The 22,204-nt window shown below is 39.2% G+C and overlaps 1 protein-coding gene across 33 annotated transcripts; it reads left to right on the top strand.

The window, feature by feature from the left end:
- Positions 1–589: 589 nt before the first annotated feature.
- Positions 590–20,879, top strand: LOC111600561 (patronin). 33 transcript variants are annotated; one of them, XM_023316715.2, is made up of 25 exons: positions 590–716; positions 1,560–1,949; positions 5,882–6,193; positions 6,265–6,353; positions 6,417–6,552; positions 6,620–6,870; positions 6,940–7,040; positions 8,111–8,263; positions 9,412–9,525; positions 9,807–10,013; positions 10,902–10,964; positions 11,161–11,304; positions 11,376–11,505; positions 11,568–11,934; positions 12,229–12,330; positions 12,615–12,761; positions 12,938–14,638; positions 14,993–15,229; positions 15,286–15,484; positions 15,932–16,006; positions 16,279–16,368; positions 16,913–17,017; positions 18,638–18,706; positions 19,859–20,141; positions 20,386–20,879. In XM_023316715.2, exons 2-25 carry the CDS (start codon positions 1,920–1,922, stop codon positions 20,528–20,530), a joined length of 5,250 nt encoding a protein of 1,749 aa, XP_023172483.2. In that variant the 5' UTR covers positions 590–716; positions 1,560–1,919; the 3' UTR covers positions 20,531–20,879. The 33 variants fall into 33 exon arrangements, with proteins under 33 accessions (XP_023172483.2, XP_023172486.2, XP_023172485.2 ...); XM_023316718.2 differs by having other exon boundaries at positions 590–731; positions 16,279–16,350; XM_023316717.2 differs by having other exon boundaries at positions 590–731; positions 18,644–18,706.
- Positions 20,880–22,204: the final 1,325 nt, after the last annotated feature.

Genomic DNA, 22,204 nt, shown 5'->3' with positions numbered 1-22,204 from the left:
TGCAAGTTATTAATGAAAAGATATTGTCCCATAGAAAGCGAGCATCAAGAGGAAGTTCACATCAAACAGGAATTGGATGACGATGATTTGTTCTCGGATTTCGTTGCGTTGCACACAAACGAAGACAAAATTATGAGAGAAATTCGAAGATATTCCGATCTTCAAGTGCCTCTGATCGATGGGTTCGATGTCTTGCATTGGTGGCACTCAAACAAAGATAATTTTCCGTTGTTATACCACATCAGTTGTACAATTCTGGGCACACCTGCCTCTAATGTGACATCACAAAAAATATTTGCTAAAGCGCGAAATTTATTGAATGATGTAAATCATAATCATGATTTGACAAATAAAATAATATTTTTAAATAAAAATTATGTATAAAATGAAATGCGTTTGTTTTAAAAAATGAAATGTTTAACATTTTAAAAATATCTTTGGTATTATAGTATATATTGTATCAAATGATTCATATGATTCAGTTAAACAATAGCGTTGTTGATAGTTTGATAATTTGTGGCGGTTGGTCGATTGAACCACAATCTACTGCTGCCAGTGTTAACAAAGGCAATATATTGACACTGTTGAACACTTGCATTCAGAGAAAATTTTAGAAGAGCAGCAGCTAGTTGTTATTCGATCTTAAGTGCATTTGTAATTAAATAGAAAGTGTTAAATTGAATGCGAACCGAGCGCGTAGCGTGTAAAATGCATTTGTATGAATCCAGGCGGTAAAGCAATGTTAAATTTAAGAAAAATGTGCGTTTACCACGCACACATAGCTTCATTTTTCGGTCATCATTTCGTTGCTGCTCGCAAACTGACGTCAACGTTGGCGTCGCTGCCGCAGTCGCTGTCGCCGTCGTCATCATACGCCTAGTCGCCAATGAGAGCGAAGAGCATAACAGTGTCTACCAGTCGGACGGCGTATCGCGCATAAAAGAGAGAGAACAGTGGCGAACGCAACAGCAACAACAAGCAAGGCAAAAAAAATGTTTTCATTTATTACTGCCTGCAATTGCGGAAAAGTGGAAAATTGCAAAAAACTCAACTGCCACGCCAAATATTGTGCACTAATTAACCAAAAACTAACGTCAGTTTATCAAAAAGTGCCTTTCTGTGTCTATTCTGACCCCTATTTGCAACAGCTGATGCTGTGACAAGCCACTAAAAATCATTGCCACCTCTGCCGCTGCGTAACTGCTGTTGCAGTGCACTGCTCTGCTCTGCTCAGCTCTGTGCTGCTCTGCTTCTGTTATTCTGTTATTGTGCCAAGCACAATTCCACGGCAAAGTCAACCCCCTGTTGCCGCCCACTGCAAAGTTCGCCCAGTGAATGATTCACATTTTTCCTTTGCTACTTTTCTCCTCTTTCTATGTTTTGTGTTACTCCGCATGTTGTTGTTGCTGTTGCTGCTACTGTTACTGTGCTTCGCGAATAGTTGGCAAATGCGTGCGCGCAATTAATTTTTTGCGAAAAATTCAAAAATATGTAGTTGTAAAAGTGCTTATAAATATTTATATATGTTTGTATTAATGTGTTTGTGTGCGTGATTTTAGGCTGCTCGACGGCTGAAGTGAAAATTCCAAGCCAAAGAGAGAAAGAAGAAGAGGAAGAAAAAGAAAGAGAGGGAGAGATAGTGTGAGTACGAGAGCAAGAGACCCCAACATAATAAGGAAAGTGTGGAAAATACAACGACAACGGCAACGACAGCAACAATAAACTGCTTGGCCAGTGAAGAAAGAAAAGTGAACTGCAAGTGCAGCGGAGACTGGGCGTCGGACAGCCAGTGACATCCGTTGCCCCCGCTGCTGCAACTGCAACTGCAGCAACAATTTCATTGCAAGAATTTAGTCAAAAGTCGTTGGCTCGGTAGACGGTAAAGTGCAGCGTCATCATCGTCATCTCCCATCTCCAAGATGGATGCCGAAACACAGGAAATACGACAGGTAAACATATTTTTAGCCATTACAAATGCTAACCCCCCTGTTTTAACAGAAACTAATCCGTGTTGTTGTTGGTATTCGTGGGAGCACACACACAGACTCACACAATTGTACATACAATTGTATGCGTGTGTGTGTAAGTGCTTCTAATAACTTATTATGTGTGTGTGGCTCGCAAACTAAATATCGCGCTCATTAAAATTCCTGCACTGACTGCGACGTCGATACCGCAGCCGCTGCCGCTGCCACTGCCGACGTCGCTGTCGTAGCTACTCCCCAAAGATTTGGACGACGACGTCGCCGTCATTAATTTGCTTAACGCCTTTGCAATGCGCTCATCAAACTCTGCTAGCTTCTCTGCTGCTAGCCATAAGCGTAACGGCACAGCGACGGCAGCAGTAAAGTCAACTTCGACGTCGGCGTTAACGTTCAGCCACCTACTCTCTTTGCCAAAATGGTGCGCTGAGGTAACCGCTCACGCCACGCCGCCGCTCCCACTGACCGGGCAAGTGGCTAGCGCCTTAATATGCGACCGACACCTACTTACCGTTTGACTGGTTTTTAGCCCAATGCAAACAACAAAAGCAGCAGCAGCAGCGTCAGCAGCAGCAACGGCGACGTCAGCAGAGCAATCAGTGTGACCAGCTGCTTCGTATTGGCACTGGCAGACTGCTGTTCGCTGCTGTTCAATCAACTTTAAAACTCCCATTCATAAATTGGTTCCACAGCCGGAAAATACTTTTCAATGCGGCTGCTATTGTTGTTGCTGTTTTTGGCGTAAACGTTTGTTATAGTTGCTGCTGCTGCTGCTTTAACTGCTGTTGCATGACCTAATCGCTAAATACAACAGCCAAGAACAAACCTACATTTATATGTATGTACATGTGTTTGTTTGTCTATATAATGTACGCAAAACCAAGAAAAAGAGACACAAAAATGTAACTGATTAACTGACGGTCTCACTTTTTGACAGTTTGGCAACCTTCAGAGCTCGATTCTTAGCTTTTAAATAGGTGTGTAGCTTGCTTGCGTGCGTGCTGCCTGGCAGCTGGCCCCTGTCCCCTTCACTACATTTGGCTTGCCTCCCTAGAAAGCTAAACGCCTCACACACAATCGACTGTTTCCAACTGTTTATCTAGCTGCCATTCCAATAGCCGCTGTTGTTGTAGCTACAGCTAAGCTCTTTAAGCAATTAGCGCATTATGGGCTTTTAAAACAAAAAAGAAAAGGAAGCCCATATAAAATATAAAGCGCACGCTCAACAGCCTCAAAACATTTGCCGACAATGTCTGCGCTGTTCGCTCTCTCCCGTTCACTTTGCGCGGTCTCTCTCTTTCCCTCTCGCTCCATTATCCAAAAAAAAGTTCGCTCACAATTGTCAAAGGCAGAGAGTTTTTGTGTGTTCCTTTTGCATTTATATTTAGCCTATCGTCACATTTCTCTGGCACGCCAGCCAACAACAACAACAACAATAACAAGATAACGACAAATTCATAAATAGCGCCAAGCCGTAATTTGAATTGCGAGCACTTCCAATATGAAGTGTATTGGTATTGGTGCACTCAAAAATACACACATGCATGTCTGGATGTAAATACGTGTGTGTTCCATATGTACTTATTTATACATACACAATGCTAGAAGCGACAAAAATTGAACTATCTATGCCATCCATGTGGGCGTTCAAGCCAACAGCAATTTATTATGGCTGCTGTTGTTGTTTGACAGCAAAATGTTTACATTTTGAAATTTGAGTTTGAAGCACATATACAAACAAACACTTGGGTATTAAATAATAATAACAAAAGAGCTGAAATAAAATGCATTTTCTTGCCAGTTTTGGCGCTGGTGGAAAGTGTGTGAAGAAAAACTGGTTGCACAGGAAGTTTGGCCACCTGTCCACATCTGTCTGTCCGCCATTCGACTTGTTGGCCAATTCGCATAGTTCGACGGTCTTCGACCTACGGCAACATATTTTTAACCTGTTGCTCGAAAAACTGCAGCAAATATATCGATTTTCAACCCAACTAAAAACAAAAACTAACTTTTCCCATAAGTAACAAATGCTAAAAAAGGTCATCCATATTATGATAACTTTGTTTGAAGAACTGCGTATTTCTGTATTCTTTCAATAATGAGTATATTAATGTTAAGTTCGAATTGTGGACAGAAATAATAATATATGTTTCTTTATCTTCATGACCTTGTGCAATTATACCAAAAAATAATTTAATTACATATTCTCGCATAACATAAATGCTCAAAAGCCAGTTTATGTCTTCCGATATTACGCATATATGAAACAAAGTATAAAACTTGTTCAGGCTTAAAAGCTCATTCGAGTTGAGACTATCTGACTGCTAACTATGTTAATTTATATATAGTTATATTATATATAACCAATAAATATATATATATAATCTGATATGATATTATATGATATATATATTTTGTAAAGTTTTAAAAACTACTCAATCAATCCTCATTCATATTTCTTTGTTGGAATTATTTTATATTTTTTTTAAACAAACTTATAATAGTTGAAAAAAGAATCCTTCAATTTTGTGCTCTTGTTTAAATCAACATTCCAGAGAAACAATCTATAAATCTGTTATTTGGTACAAAACAAATAAAGGTTTCTTATCTATTATTGGGTCAGTTTTATATACCAACATAATCCGGCACTTATAAATAGTTCAAATAAAAGCGAAAACAGAAAAATTTGACTTCACTTATCAAACACATTCCATAAAGATACTAAAATGTCGAACATATGTTTGTTTAAAATGGTTTCACTTGTCGATAAGACAAATTGAATCACAGTTAGAAATTGTAAGTCTTATCTCTGAGTGCGTCTTCGAAATTAACAAATCGTTGAGCCAAATTGTCAAGCAATGCGCGTTCGTATTCCGATTGGATTCCATTAAGAATCTAATTGAGTAAAGTACTCCATAAATGGGCAAAGCTAGGCGGAGGCGGAGACTGTGTATGAGTAAAATTGATAGTTGCATTTGAATTGATTCAAATTGAATCGGAGTTAACAATGGCAACAAGACTGATCTGGGAGTGGGTCGACTGGATCGTTTAAGTAATCCGTCAGATATGTCTGCTCCCTTTGCGATAAGATTCCATTAAGATTCCAATTGAACAAAAACAGCAGTAAAAAGAACTAATAAGAGCTCATGCTCAAGTTGCTTCTAAGAAAAATGGGCAATGCTCAATGGCTGAGGCGGAGACTGTGCATAAAGTATGAAATATTGTTGCAAATGGAAATAACTTTCTGCTCTTGAGATTCTAAAAAGATGCAACAGCAAGAGCAAAAAGTGTTCACTGTTTGGCCACGGGCCATGGTATGGGCATTCCCTCTTTTTCATGCTGAGTGACCATCCAAGACAAACAGACACACGGACAGACAGACACAACGAAGAAACGGCGCACGCCAAGCCAAACACCAGCGAGTTTATCGAACTCATATTGAAGATTGTACGCATGGCTTCACAGAGATACAGATACAGATACAGCTGGGGCACAGATACACTTACACAGATATACACAGACTAAGCTGCGAGAGTGCACTACATAATTGCTTCAATATGAAAATGCAGCATTAAATGCGCCGTAAGGCTGCCAGCCAATTGCTGAATTTGTTTATGCTTTCTTTTCAATAACCTTCTCTATTAGCCGGATGTAGGCTTTGACACAGCATGTTGACAGAAATTGCACTCAAAGTTCATCAATCAAACAGTATGCGAATAAGGTATAAATATATATATACGTCACATAAAAAGTCTGCTTATTTGACTTGCTAATGCAGATAGATAAGAACTATACATTAATTGATTGATAATATTGGAATACTACATAGCTTATTTACTCATATTGACTGTTTTCCTTATACCAATGATTATAAACAATATTTCTCGGTGGTTTTGCAGGCTCGTCAACGTGCTTCCGTCAAATGGCTGCTCTCGAAAGCATTCAACAATCGCGTGCCAGACAACCTAAAGGAGCCGTTCTATCGCGATCACGAGAACCAGGAACGTCTCAAGCCACAAATCGTTGTGGAGTTGGGCAACGCAACGCTTTATTGCCAAACTTTGTCCAATTTGTACTCCGATCCCAACTACCAAAGCTTAAATCACTGGTCAATATTACAGACGCTAGCGCGCAAGGGTGTCCCAGTGGCCGAGTCCTCGGACATGCCCATTACCGAAACGGTATTAATTCAAACGAATCCGTTGCGAATTGTAAGTGATCCTCGTTAGCTCCAAATATTAACTGATGTACTTCGATAACTAACTATTTTCACTATTTACAGAACGCCCACATGTCTGTGATAGAATCGCTGATGGTTTTATATGCAAAGGAAATATCATCGGGTGACCGTGTCATGGCGGCCATACGGAGGTGTGTAGCAAACCAAGTTTTCTTTTGACATCAGCTTTAATTAACATCTTTTAAAATTTTCAGAATATCTGGCACCAACTATCAAGCGCCTCAAGGCCAGTCCTACGAGCAGGGCCTTCTCGCATGGATATCGCATGCGTGCGCCGCGCTTAAGAAGCGCATTGTCAAGGAGCTAGAGTCAAGTGTACCGGATGAGATCGTAAGATGAACAATCATTTTAATCAAATTTGTAATTGAAATATTAATTTCTCTTATATTTTGAACAGGGTACGCGTCTGCAGACACCGGACATACCGCCAGTGCGCGACTTTCAGGATCTGTGCGATGGCATCTGCCTTGCGTTGCTCATCTCCTACTACTGTCCCAAGGTGGTTCCGTGGACGAGTGTGCGCATCAACTATTTGCCTGCCGTCGAGGACTCCATACACAATATACTGCTCGTTAGCAGTTTCTCCCAAAAGCATTTGCCATACGGCGTCTTCCATATGACGCCCGAGGACATAACATATATGCGAGGGTAGGTGCTTCTCGATACAGCGAATTATTTGCTCGGTTATCACAGTTGCGGCTTCTCATTTCTTGACAGCTCAATGAAACTGAATCTGGTGTTGCTGTTGACGGACTTATTCAATTTGTTTGAAATACACCCAGCCAAATGCGTCTGTTATCCGGGCATGGATGGGCAGGGTAAGTTACAGGCCATATAAACCATTGAACTATGCACCGCATCGCATTCCAAACTACCTCCCGACCCAACCAACAACTATCCAACCCATTGGCGTTTGTGTGTTCTCATCTGGGGCATGTCGTCGTCGTTGTCTTCGTCGTCTTTGTTGTTCTGTGAAGTTTGGTTCATAAGCATATTTTGCCTTTGATTTGCTTTACTTTTTTTTACTTATTACTTTTATTTCTTACGCTGCATTTTAATTTTATGGCTGCGTTTTTTGTTTTGTGTAAAGAAATAGAATTTCAAATTAATCTATTAATTTGACAACATTTCGGTTTATGGTCAATAAACTCAATGGGAAATAAAATACGTTAAGAGCGTAAATATTTACAATATTTCAATTCATATAACAGTCTTCTACATAATGTAGCGATTCGTAGTAATTTTCGCACAATAAATTCTCAGCATATGAATTGTTATCTCTTTGTTTGTCTCGCGGAACTATTACTAATGCAGCTTAGTTAAGAACTGTTTCACTAAGCAAATGTATATTTCAGGATTGAGCAGTCACAAGTTGAATCACTCTTTCGTTGATAGCACCTTTTGCTTTGCAGTTAACCAGTCAGTAGACCATAAGAAAATTGCTTTGATTTACTGCGGTTGGTTATCCCATCACACAAATTGGCGCCCAACAATCATATACCACAATCATTTAGTTTCGATCATTAATCCGGTTGCAGTCATCCCGCACCTGAACCATTTCGAAAGCAATATGAAGTAGCTAACATAATAAACAATTCAATACAATTCAATCAAATCAAATCAAATCAAATCAATTTTATATTTGAATCTCTTTCTTTGTTTATGTGCAAACGCTTGTGCAAACCACAAATCACCAACTGAATGGGGTGTTAACACTATGCTCTCTTTATTCAACAATACACACACACCCAAACACATGCAACCACAACGACAACAACTACAACAACTACAACTACTACAATATTAACAACAACAACAACAACTACCTCTACTACTGTGACATTTCGTATACTTTGATCGACTGACGCCTGGCTGACGTGCCGTGTAGATGTCATCCTCAGGCGGAGCCAGGGCGCCAATGAACACGGAATCTGCCATAGACGGGGCCTCACTGTGCAACCCGTAACGCCCATACCCGATTTACGCAGCGATCTTGACCAGCCGCCCATTGGGTCACCCTCGAGTCGGCCGCCGTTTCAAGGTTTATCTCTTTGTCTCACTCTCTATTAATTGCAAAATATACTCAAGGGGTCCCCTCAGACCCCGAGAGCTATTTCTTTCTGTGTGTTTATTGTGTGTGCCCCGCCAACCCCAGCTCAAATTCCATTTGTTTGTTGCCTCGTTTCTTAACGTGAATGTTTTGCATTTTCATTGTTTGTTGTTTGTTTAATTGTTCGTTTGATGATCGTTTGCTTGTTTTGCTCATATTCCGTTTCTGATGTTTATTTCCCTTTGCCTCCCCCCACTGTGCCGCCGCCGCTTTGTTCTTGCAATTTACCAACTAATACTAAATAATTGTAGTCTTGGTCAACTAATATCACAGCCAGCATTCAAATGTACACCAGTTCGTATTAATTAGTAGTAATATATCACAAAAAATTGGAGTTGTTTCGGAAGAAACTCTGCTCACTCATCTGTTTGATCGTTGCATCACATGAGATACTTATCTCCAACACATTTCGAAGCACCTTTTGCAATGCATCCACAGACCTACGCAACTAACTGACAAGACAATTAAGTAATATTCACATTGAATATGGAAAGCTAAACAATGGATAAGGAAAAAATTATTTAGTAATATTATTTAATGAGATTTAAGGTATTTTGGGCTAGAGTCAAGAACTGCTTAAGAAACCTAATCAAACCTGTTTATACACAGATTTTCATTATAAATTTTAATGCACTTAACAAGTATTACAGATAATCTTGCCTTTATATTGTATATATACAGTCCAGCTATATATAGCTAAAGTATAGTCTATAGTGCTTTATAGAGAGAGAGGTCTTCTACGCAGAGAGATCTTATTTGAGGAATAAATTTGGTTAAGATGAAACTTTCAACTCAAGTTAAGACTCGTTTTCTTTAAGCACTTGCACTAGTTCATAACCAAAGGGTTTTTACAGGGTATTTTCAGCGAGATTCAATGCTTAGGCTATAAAAGTTCTATGGGGAATCTTTCACAAGTTATCTTTTTCGAGCAACCCACACCGAATTGTGACTTCACTTTAAATACATTTATATTTTGCTTTTGCTAATTTGAAATGCATATGAATTGGAATTTTGAATTTATGTTATTTTATAAGATTGATTTTTATTTGGTTTGTGTGAATTTCCATTTGTATTTTTAGTTCCGCACACAAATTCATTTAGCGTCGGCGTCGGCAGCTTAAATCGCAGATCAACTCCGCCCACCGAGTATCAAACGATGCAGTCAAATAACTTTGATGGCAATCAGGCCGAAGGTAATTAACACTAGACTCCTATTTACGAGCTCTTTTCTTTTTTGATTAATTTTAATTTAACGATTTGTAATCGAAAATTGAAGTTTTTAATTTTTAATTGCAATTATTTTGTTTTGTTTCTTTCTTTTCTCCTAAAACACCAACCGAAATGCCAACCACACATGCTTTAACACTGCCCGATTCCCACATCCACGCCCACTTGCACTGCGACGCTGCTGTCGTCAACGTCACTGCCACCGCCACCGCCACCGTCGCCTCTCTCCTCGATTCGCATGTGCCAGCTTTCGTCGTGCACAAGTCGCGTGGCATTACCACACTCTCATCCATGCACTCGCAGCAGCAGCAGCAACAGCAGCAGCAGCAACAACATTATCAGCTTCAGCACCAACAGCAACAGCAGCCGCAGTCACAGCAGGAGCCCTTGGTTCCAGCTCGCTTGCGCCAGGCTAAAGAAAAGAACAATGTCGAGTCGAAGGCAGACGAGAGAGGTTTGGCAGTCTTTTAACTCATATTTCATATTATTTTGCCACACATTCGCGTGTCCGATCCCACAACTGCGTTAATTGAGTTCCAGAGTGTAGGCAACTGAATAATTAGCAGCATTACGTGTCTATTTATTCTATTTGGAGAGATCGCATTGGTAGTGGCTCAGCTCAAGAGAAAATATTCAGTCTTGTCAGAGTTTGAAAAGAAAAGATCTTAGATTAGCAAGAAGCGAATGCTTTAACTGAAGTAAGTTAATGCGATTTAGTTTAACTTCATGCATTAGTTAAGCTTTCTAAATAATAGGCAAAGGAAATAGGAGGATTTTGAAATCATAGTTTAATAAATAGAATTCTTGGAATTGTAAATTGAATCGAGTCGAATTACCAAATTGAATCGCTTGGAATTTGATGCAAATGAAAGATAATCTTTTACATATTTTATATTTGTATATGAAAGGCTTAAACCAGTTTGACAGAAGGCATATAGATATAGATTTAAACCATGAATCAAAGCACCAAATGTGTTTATGCCACGTTCTTAATAGATATCCAATCTTATAGACGTCAAATTAAATGTATAGATACGACAAATATTTAGACTTCCGATGCAGTGATCGAAGAATAACAGAAGCTAGATTACATTTGCTATAACTGCAGACTTTCGCCAAATCGAGCTGAATTAGTTTTTTCTTAATGTAATTCCCACGAGCATACATCACACTTTCTTTTTATTTCTTTTAAGTTCATTCTGTTTGTTCTTTTAATCATAATTTGTAAATCATTTCAAATTTCATGTTTGTTAAAATAATTTCTGTTTTCATAACTCTTATTATTTACTTATTACATTTTGTTTTCAAATTAATTTGATTCTTAAATTAACAATCGAAACAGGCGATTTTGTCGCTGCGGGTCGACCAAGTAACTGGGATCAGAACCGGCGTCCAAGTTTCGCAGGTATGCTAAAAATCTCTCACTAGTCGCTGTTTGAATTCCCGTGCGTGTTTGTGTGTGTGTTGAATGTCTATAAGATATTTTGTTATCTTTGCTTTTGGTTATTTTTATTAACTAAATGCGAGTAGCTTTCCCCTTCCATTTGATCGGCGAGCGTGCCAAATATACTGAAGACTAACTGTGAATAATGATGTTTCAGGTCGTCGCTCTCGACGAAACTCCTCCAGCGAAGACTCGCAATTGACAATCGAGAACTTTGGCGGCTCACAGGATCAGCTAAATACGCTGGGACGCTACGAGCGTGAACGGGACAGAGAGCGGAAGCTATCGAACACAAGCGTGGGTAAGAAGAGATCTCAATTGTTGATTCTTCGATTTCCATTTCTCAATTGGCTTCGTTTATTTCACTTTCAGAACCAGCCGTAGCTGTGCGATCCTCAATTGCAGATGCTCGTGGCACATTACAGCTAGGCTACGATACGGATTCGGGATCTGAAAAGCAGGATCGCGAAACGGAGAAGTATTCAATGCGTCGACAAGCTAGGTGAGTTAACCAAAAGTCAAATGAGAATAAACACCTAAATAACTATTTCTGTTTTATTTCAGCAGCACCGACAATGTGCCCACAGCCTCTGCGCATAATCTGTCCAATGCGGGCAGTCCGTTGCCGGCGCGTAACAAGCAACATTCCATCGACAGGGGAGAGTACTCGAACGCTGAGCACTACAATGATGCCCGATCGAGTGGCTATGATCCAGAGAGTACACCTGTGCGTAAATCCTCGACCAGCAGCATGCCAGCAAGTCCGGCTGCCTGGCAGTATGAGACATGCGACGATGACTTGCGCTCGCTGGAGAATGCCACCAAGCTATCGACGATGCGTATGAAGCTGGAGGAGAGGCGACGTCGCATTGAGCAGGATAAACGCAAGATCGAAATGGCAGTGATGAGGCACCAAGAGAAGGTTTCTCAGGTTGTAAAAGCTTGCAGTCTACTACAATTAAATTTAAGTCAAAGAGATATGCAGAGCATAGACAGAAATGAATTGCAGAAAAATCCGGACATGATTAGATTTGATAGATTTTAATGGTTTTCAAACTCGAGACAACCCAAAAAAAAAAATTAATAATATTCACAGCTTCAGCTTCAATCACATTAGCTTAACTAGCCAAGAAACTAAGTTTTTGTTAGAATCTAACAATCCGAGAGTTTAATGTACACGCATGTGTAACTGTATTATTAATTGAATCTGTTTATTTTCCTTTAGGAGGACTTGGAATCGTGTCCCGACGTCTTAAAGTGGGAGACCATGAGCAATGATTCGAAGCGCACGCCAGAAATGGACCCGGCTGACATGGACAAATACCAAGTGAGTTTAACTTTCACACGCAACTCCTGCATCTCAATGTGTCCACTCCAGCGCTTGTTCTAACCCTTCGGATAAATGTTAATTCGCTTGTCTCTCTCGTTTTATATACCTCTCCCCACACATTGCGTTTATTCTATGTTCGTGGTTGCTTCGACATAAACATAACAATTGTACACAACAAACACACTCAACACTCACACAACCACACACATTAACACACTTAACATTGGTCTTGGATGTGTCCTGTCTTGGAATACGAAAAAAACACACAACCCACAAATCAGCAAAGCATTGCCATTATGAACATGAATCTGCAGGATATCCAGCAGGATATTCATCGGCTCGCCACACAGCAAAGCCAAATGCAGGCACAGCATTTGCAAGCGCAGCAGCTGATGCAGGCACAACAAATAGCCAACATGCTGAACCAGGTAAGCAACACACAAACACGCACCACGCATCTCACCCAATTGCCAAATTAACAGAGAAACACAGTTTGGTTTGTTATTTCTTTTCTTATACTTTTTGTCTGCATTTCGTTTCGTTTGTGCCTATGTTCTTGACTAACTGTAAATTTGTGCTTCCTACCCGCTAACCGCATCCGCAGCAACAAACCTATGGCTCGCAGCAGCATCTGGCTGAGCACCATTACCAGCAGCGACCCATGCAGCAAAGCTTTGGCTCATCACCGCATCTTCCGCAGGCCTTCAATGCGCCCGTCAGCGCCTACAACTCCCGTCCGCCCAGTCGCGATCCCTACCAGCAGCAGCATCATCCACATCAGCAGCCCATGCAAATGCCTCCGATGCAGTACGTCAACGAGCACGGACAGTACATGTCGCCGCCCGCTCATTACATGCAGCCACAGAGCCTCTACAGCGACAATGGTGGTGCACCCTACAACAACCACTCGCCGTATGGAGCACCTCCGATGCAGCAATACCAACAGCAGCAGCAGCACCCGCAACGCAATAGCGTCTACGATGAGTACGGACAGCCGGCCAATCACTTTTACCTGCATGAGTCCCCGCCTCAACCGCATGCGCACCCACAGCGTCGCACCTGGGCACACTCGGCCGCAGCGGCTGCCTACGAGCAGCAGCAGCAACAACAGCAAGCTCAGCAGCAGCAGCAGCAACCACTGCTGGACGTGAATGCCTGGCAAACACAGAAGAAGATGCAACAGCAGCAGCAGCAAAGCTGGCCTAATCGGCCACCTTCCAGCGCAGGCGCGTCTCAGGGCTTTGTGCTGCATCAAAATGGTGGCGGGGGCGGCGGGGAGTTGCAGCATCTGTTTCAGGTGCAGTCGTCACCGCAGCATGGACAGCGTATGCATGTCGGTGGCAGCGGTAGTGCCAACGGCGTACAGCGGCAACAATCGCTGACGAATCTGCGTGACAATCGCTCACCCAAGGGAAACTTGGGCCAGCCTATGGGCATGGGGCAGTCGGAGGATATGATGGCGCCACAAAGTATTTGCTTCATCGGCGACGAGGAGGATGTTGACGAGCTGGAGCGTAATATTATCGAGTCCATGCAATCGACTCGAATTTCCGATTTTGTGGTGCAGCAGCAACAGCGGCTGCATCACCAACAGCAACAACAACAACAGCAGCAGCAACAACTGCCGACGGCGCACAGCGGACGCGGCAGCAGCTCCGAGGACTACGATAGTGGAGAGCTCATTTCCAATAAGCTTAACATCACCAGCGGAAATCTTACCTACCGCATACCCTCGCCCTCACGCCCCTCCATACAGGCCAACAGCTTTCAGGATCCACGTGGAGGTGGTGACAGGAACGGCAGCGGTGAGGAGCAGCGGCCTGAGAAGGGCTTCTATATATCCTTCGACAACGACCAGCCGAAACGGCCCAAGCCGCCATTGCGCGCCAAAAAGTCGCCGAAGAAGGAGTCCAGCAGGGATAGTGTGGACAACCAAGTTGTCCTTAAACGTGAATCGCTAAGTCAACTGCACAACAGCAACAATTTCGCCAACGAGGAGGCCAAAAATGCTGCCGCCAGGCACAGCATTCACAACTTCCCCGGCGTCCAGTCCAACTCCTCAGCCGGCAACGCAACCTACAACAAATACACAGACGAGCCGCCCATCCAGCTGCGTCAAATCGCCACATCGGGAGTCGAGCCTGATGTCCACGAGCGTCGCCACCTCGAGGACGTTACCAATCAGCCACAGCAGCAGCAGCCGCTCTCGCCTTCACGCCTGAGGGCTGAGCATAGTATCAGCAGCGCCGAGGCGGCCAAGAATAAGGCGTTAGTCATTGGCGTCGATTCAACTAATCTAGATCCGGTAAGAAATGGGGATTAATTAATAGCGCAACTTAATTAGGTGATAGGAAACTGAAAGACTTATTTCTGTTTATTTCGAGATTATCCAATTGATAATTGATTGATAATATTTAGGCAAAGAAATTGAGCAGAGTAGGCTTCGTAGTGATGTTTGATTTAAATTTTGACACATTTAACACTATAAAATTAACACCTAATTTATTAAAATTTATTTTACTTTAAACAGTTTATTTTTTAGTTTTTTTACATGTAGTTAAAGCTATTTAAGCAGATGGTACTATAAAATAAGATTGCGTCTAGCAGAGGTAACATAAAAAATGGTTTTAACATTTCTTTCTTTTTCTTTTTGGCTTAGGAATCTGTTGACGAAATGGAGCGTCGAAAGGAGAAAATAATGTTGCTATCCTTGCAGCGCCGACAGCAACAAGAGGAGGCGAAGGCGCGGAAAGAAATTGAAGCATCCCAGAAGCGAGAAAAGGAACGCGAAAAGGAGGAGGAGCGCGCACGCAAAAAGGAGGAACAAGTGGCGCGACGTGCAGCCATATTGGAACAACATAGACTAAAGAAAGCCATCGAAGAGGCCGAGCGAGAGGTAACTTTAAACTAATAATATGCTATGAGATCGAACTAATGTACCTTTTGTTGCAGGGTAAAACTCTTGACAGGCCCGATTTGCATGTGAAGCTGCAGCCCCAGTCGTCTAGCTCATCCGCACCTCGTCTTAGACAGCAGCGTGTGACCAGGCCACGACCCAAAACCATCCACGTCGACGACGCCAGTGTGGATATTAGCGAGGCTTCAAGCCTATCAAGTCGGGGAAAGAAGGGCTCAAGCTCAAACCTAACCGGTGAGCGCTGCGTTCAAACTTTTGCACGTTTTTTAAATTCGACCCTAGACACACAACGACAACAAGAGTATTCACATCGAGTAGAATACTTAACTTCCTTCCTTGTCTGTGACTTCAGCTAAAATAATGCTGTGCTTCATTTCTGAACTAGGTTTATAGAGTATAGCCAAATACTATCACTATCTATATTTATTACTGGCTAGTCTGATTTTAATGCCCTGCTTTTTGAACTATGTTTTATGTGCTTAACCTATTTGTAAAGATATAAATCCTTAAATGTGTATATTGCTTGTTATGTGTGTAAAGAATTTCGGCTGGTCGAAATTGTAAAAAATGTTTGCTTTTACTTAATTATTAATTTGTGCCGTTTTATTTAATTGATTTAATTTGCTTTACCAATTTGTTTATTTTTGTTTTAAAACTTGGTTGTCCCCTAAAAATGTACAGGCTACGGTCAACTAAGCTCCAATTCAATGAAAAGAGACTTTTATAGGGGCTCGCAAGACTCGCTTACAGTAAAAGGTAATTTATGTTTTGTTTTATAATTTATTGTATGTCATTTTATTTATTATTATTTTATAGTTTTTATTTTATATTTAGCATGCGATTTTAGTTTGTAATTCTGATTTTACGTAGTGTCCTTGCTTAAGTTTGCTATTTATTTATCCTTGATTGGCTTGGGAACTTATGATTTGATGAAAGTCTCATTTCCAAGCAATGTAGTCTTTATAACACAATAATTTTGGGTCGAAGAATTTTATTGTTAAGTCATAATTACTAATCTCGTTCAACAGAATCACCCGATGATTACCCTAGCACAAGTTCAACTCCGATTGGACGACGGGGATCTTACAAAACTTCCAGAGGTTGGTGCTGGGTAACAAGTAATAAATTCTATTTTTTTTTTTTTGTTTGTTTTTTTCTTTCGTATCTGTTTTTCTACTCCTGCTTTTGTTGGTTAGTTCGTGTGATAACAGCGAATACCAAAAAAAAGATGAAAAGCTGGCTTGGACTTGTTTGACTCGTCCCCCCAACACGCTGATTAACACATTTTTAATTTTACTCCCTTAACTGTAAATTAAGGCTTAATTACCAGAGCTACTACTAAAAAAACACTGCTAAGTTATAATATTCATAATATTCCTAAAACACCAAAAGCAATTTAAAAAATTATTAATACCCACATTAAAAAAATATGCACAGGGTAAAATTCACAGAGGTCAACGTTTTTTTTAGTTTTCTTAAATCTTATGGTTTTGGGGGAGGGTTAAAGGTTATAAAAGGAAAAACGTCGCTTAAGTTTAAGTTTACCAATTGCATCATCATATTTTGTGTTGTGACAAAACTTAAAACAGAAAACTGAACCTTGATTGATATTCGTATTATGCACTCGGCTCTCGTATTTCCCGTGGTGCCAACTTTTTACAGAGCCAACCGTCGAAAGGGGTCGCACTCTATCGCGTATATCAGTTGCTAAGGGGAGCACACTTAATTTCCGTGGCAGAAAATCCAATTCGCTAATGAATTTGTGCGGTAAGAAGCGTTCCACAGCTACAAAAAAAATTTTTGAAAAAAGCTGCTTGCCTTTTACTTTTTACTCTATTTTCTATCTACCTAACTTTTATCTTCTGCTACTCTATATTTTATTTTGTGTGGTAGCCTAAACTTTTTGTGGTTCTGGTTAAATGCAGATAATTATGATTTATGTCTCTTTGTTTTTCCTCTTTTTACTCTGCATTGGTCGAAGGTTTCTTCTTTCATTACTCATTAGTGTGAGTTATTAGATATATCTATTTATATCCTAAGTTATTTTCCTTTCTATAAATATCGTTGTCATTTATCATTTGCTGGTGAAAGTTTACATTCTTGTATTTGTACTTTGCTTATTTTTTAGAAATATTTTCTCTTAATATTTATTCATTAGTTTTTGAATGTAGCTTCTTTTTTTAATTTCTATTTTATTTTTATTTGAAAATATATTTAGTATTAGATGAGAGTAATGCAGAACTCTAATTGCCTTCTATAAAAATTGTAAAAGAAATTATTTATTTTTACCGCCAACAAACAGCTCAAAGAGTATACTATATTTTTATTTATATATTTTTTATTATTTTTTCTTAGTTAGAAGATTTATAAATACTTTAAAATAATTAACAGTACCTTACAACAATGTTGTATACTTAAACAAAAGGTTTTCTTACATGCATTACTCTCCTTTAAATAATATTATTTTGCAATTTATTTCCATAATTTATATTTGAATTTTTTTAATATTGAAATCAATTTGGTATTCCCTTTGCCTACATAAATATAGAGCTCTTTCACTTGGATAGAGTTTTCTAATGAGTTTATTTGTATTTATATATGTATTCAAATATATTTTATTTCGTTGTCAACTTTTTTTTTGCTTACTGAATAATTCTATAACTATAAAAAATCGGTGGCGGCATTTCTGTAAACAATTTCCAAAATTTGTACACTGGAACAACATTCAGTTGCCAGTTTGGAAACGTTTGATATAATTCGCAAGTGGTTCTGGTTTGCTTTTCGACTTGTATTGTCCGCTTATTTCTGGGGAACAGGATTCTGATATTGTGAATTAACCACATACACATCCATATATATACATATACATATATACACACATCGACACGCACATTCACTCACAGTTACTTGCACACTCAAGCTCTCTCTCTCTTGGTCTCTCAGACTGATCATATTTAGGCCTTAAGTATATACGATCTACAAAATTGTTTTTAACTAAATTCAATGCACACATTCTCTTTTATTTCTCGTTTCTTTCAATTCAAAACTTGTGTAAAAATGACCCGAATTAACAACAAATGTGAAAAAAACGAATTAACTAAAAATCTATTAACTAAATCGATAAATGCCTTAACACTCATCGCTCGATCGCTTCCATCGACATCATCCTGTGGCAATTAACCAAATAACCAATTCGAAACGAATGATTTTCGCATACTGCATGGATGGCTCTCTCTCTCTCTCACGCTCGCTCGCTATCTCCACCTGTGTCTCTCACTGACTGACTCCCTGTGGTTGTTGGTGCTTTTGTGTGACCTCTGTGTGTCTCAATGCATGCATGATGACTGATGTTTGATGAACGCAACGATCTGCTCGCTTACCGGTTAGACACAGATTCGGGACTGGGACGCGCCACTCCGCCGCGTCGGGCTCCGTCACCAGGAATGGCGGCATCAGGTAGGCATATGCCATCTCCTTCTGGACCAGGCTCTTTGCCGCCAGGTTTGATATCGAAGCGTCGCGGATTTGATGATGGATCAAGCGATACGTCTTTAACTGCGAATGCTATCATGGAATACTCGGGTTTGTACTTAGTCTCAAAGAATTCTCAAGTTATTCATCCACAACAATCAATCAATCAATCAAGCATCATAATCGTATACATACACCATATACATATATTGGTTCTTCATGCATATACATCATTTGTACATCATTTTGGAACGCCTCATAGAAATTTCACACGTTTCGTTCATTCCGTTTATTTTCGCTCAGTTCTTAATTTGTTGCAACCATATACCAATTGGTTTTTCGTCTTGTATGTGCATTTCTTTCTCAGTTTCATACAATTATGATTTTGTGACATTTAACATACATATCGAGTTTATCCGCATATATATAGATATATATATATATATATGTATATATGATCTATACGAAAGTACATCAATGTACTACATAGGGACGTCGCGCGTATTTCAAGATGCAATTCCACTTCCATTCGTTGTTCCGTTTCGTCGTCAAATCCACGATTTCGATAGTCAAACCGAGCTGTGTCTTCTATAATATTATTATTAGTATTATATGAAAACGAAATTCTAATTAATCCCGATTGGTCCAATTAACCGCTGCACAATTGCAACAAAAAGAAACTAAAATTTATATATATTAAATGCAAGCAATTTTAATAGCTCTAAGTTTTTATCTGATTTTTTTTGTTATATATATTTGTTGTATCTATTTTAATTTTGGAATGTTTTAGAATAGCTAGTTGAAACTGTAAGTACATATAAATTAGAAATTTGCAAGTTCAAAAACTTCGGCCTTATAGCTAAATTTCATAGAAATTTTTATGAGTTTATATATGAAATATAACAGTAAACATGCATACATCTGCTCTACTAATCCAGATTAATACAGGCCAAAGTTCTATGGAACATATCTCTTTTGTATGCACGTTGCCTGAAAGACTAGAAGCAAACAAAAGAAAGCAATTGAAAATATTTGAAAATGAAAAAGCTTGCATTAGCACCGAGTAGAAATCCACGTGTAGATACAAAAATTGTAAATGTAGTTGAATACTAAGTGATATATGCTGTTCATTCGTAGGTCCAAAACTGTACAAACAACCAGCGGCCAAATCGAATCGCGGCATTATACTAAATGCCGTTGAATACTGCGTGTTTCCTGGCGCCGTGAATCGCGAGGCCAAGCAGAAAGTGCTCGAGAAGATTGCACGCTCGGAGGCCAAACACTTCCTTGTCCTCTTCCGGGATGCGGGCTGCCAATTCCGCGCCCTCTACAGTTACTTGCCCGAGACGGACCAAGTGACGAAGCTGTACGGCACGGGACCTAGTCAAGTCGACGAAGTCATGTTCGATAAATTCTTCAAGTAAGTGTTGTGTCATGTTTCGTTCAGATTCGTTCGTTGAGTTATTCACTTGTCCGTTGTGAGTTACCAATTGGAATCGACTATGAACTTTTGAACTTATTCAGTGATCAGGGAGGCAGCTAGTTCAATTGTTCATGAACAATTCCGATTGAGCTGTTCAGCTGAAGCTCAACGAGGAACTGTTGAATTTTAACATGAATTCCTAACTATAGCCTGTCGTTTAACGATTTTTCTCAATTTTCAGATATAACTCAGGTGGCAAATGCTTCTCACAGGTGCACACAAAGCATCTGACCGTTACGATAGACGCCTTCACAATACACAATTCCCTGTGGCAAGGCAAGCGAGTACAGTTGCCCAGCAAAAAGGACATGGCGCTTGTGATTTAAGTCGAAGTACGAAGCTGCTTTGCCCATGGCCCACTATTCTGCAATTTTAAATCAACTGCGAAAGCAAAGCGAATTAAAAGTTTTACTACGACATCAACAGAATGCACGAGTGCTTGGGTTTTGGGGCAGGACTCTAGGGCAAGGATTAGAGTCAGGATTAGGGTCAGGGTCAGGGTATGGCATATAATGGCTTAATAACTAATTGCACACGTTTGAGCGTCAGCAACAAATTGGAATTTACAAATATATTGTATTTATATTAATACAATGCGATAAAGATATTTAACTTGAATGTATACAGCCTAATAATAGAAAGAAAAAACACAACAAAAAAAAAACAAAAAAAAAACGATCAATAGAAAAAACTCCCGATATAAGAGCCAAAATAAAATCCAGCGGATAGCTTACAATTTTTTTGTCACATACACAAAAAACACACATACACACCACACACACATACAGAGAAAATTCAAAGATAATGAACAACAGATATTGTAGAAAATCTTTATTTTATTAATTTGTTTTAAATTGTTATGAAGTTTTTATGCGAAATATTGTTGTTTTGCCCCGAGAATTGTGAATGGGGGCTAAGAACAAAGAATTCGCCAGTCGACACTAATTTTAACGCCACTAGCTATTTATTTGTAAGACTAATTAATATTTACTTTTTATGCAAACTTAAAAAGGATTAATACAACTAATATTTAAAAGATACATACATACATATACCTATGCAACAAACTGAAAAACAAAAAGACTTTTAACTGGCTGACACATTTATTAGCTGTCGTCCTTGTTGTACAAATTATGGAAATGCTAACCACAATTAATTTACTAAATTAATTAATTATTAATTAATTTATTAAATTTTTTAACAAACACACACACCCACGCACTTATATATTTCATCGGAAAGTCAAATGCTTCAATGAACTCTAAAACAAAATTAGTAAGAAACGAGAAATATTTTCAAAAACTTTTTAACTCGTTTTCATAATATATTTTAAAGAATTTTCTTTTGGCTTCATTTTCACACCTTTGGAAATTGACATTTCAACTTGTTAGCGTATAACTGCCATTGACATAACTTTAGAAAATGTTGTCTAAACTTCTGTTAAAACAAACAAACCCCCAACACTTTTCAGACCGCTCAACAGCGCACCTAAATTCTGTTTGTTTTTTTTTAAATATTTAGTATGCATACTTAAATAAACTCATTTCTTTACTATAATTTTATTTGATTTTGTTTAAATAATTAATTTTGATTCGATAATCGAGCTAATTAACAACCTAAGAAGTGACAAACTAATAAGGCATTAAAACTGTGTGAACCGCCATAATTAGAAGGATTATAATTATATGCGGCCTCGGGCATATGTAACAAAATGGATAATACGAGGATTTGATTGATAAAACAAGTTTATAATATGTATGTACTATATATATATTTATCTGTGTCAGCGTTGTTGCGCCCTTGGCGTGAAAGGCTCCAACCTAATGAATTATATTAATGCGATCTAAACATTATTATATGAAATGTAATAAAGTTATTAAAAATGAATAATTTAACAAATTACGTTCACAATTGTATTTTGTTTTCGATCTAAATACCTATGAAATTAATTTTACAATTAAAGAGAAGAGATGTCGCCGTTATTCGAATCAGCAAAAAAA

The sequence above is a fragment of the Drosophila hydei genome, unplaced genomic scaffold (genome assembly GCF_003285905.1).
Source record: "Drosophila hydei strain 15085-1641.00,03,60 unplaced genomic scaffold, DhydRS2 tig00000060-arrow-pilon, whole genome shotgun sequence".
In the NCBI taxonomy this organism is placed as follows: Eukaryota; Metazoa; Arthropoda; class Insecta; order Diptera; family Drosophilidae; genus Drosophila; species Drosophila hydei.
The sequence above is the reverse complement of the archived record's forward strand: the minus strand, read 5'-3'. Positions and strand labels throughout refer to the sequence as shown.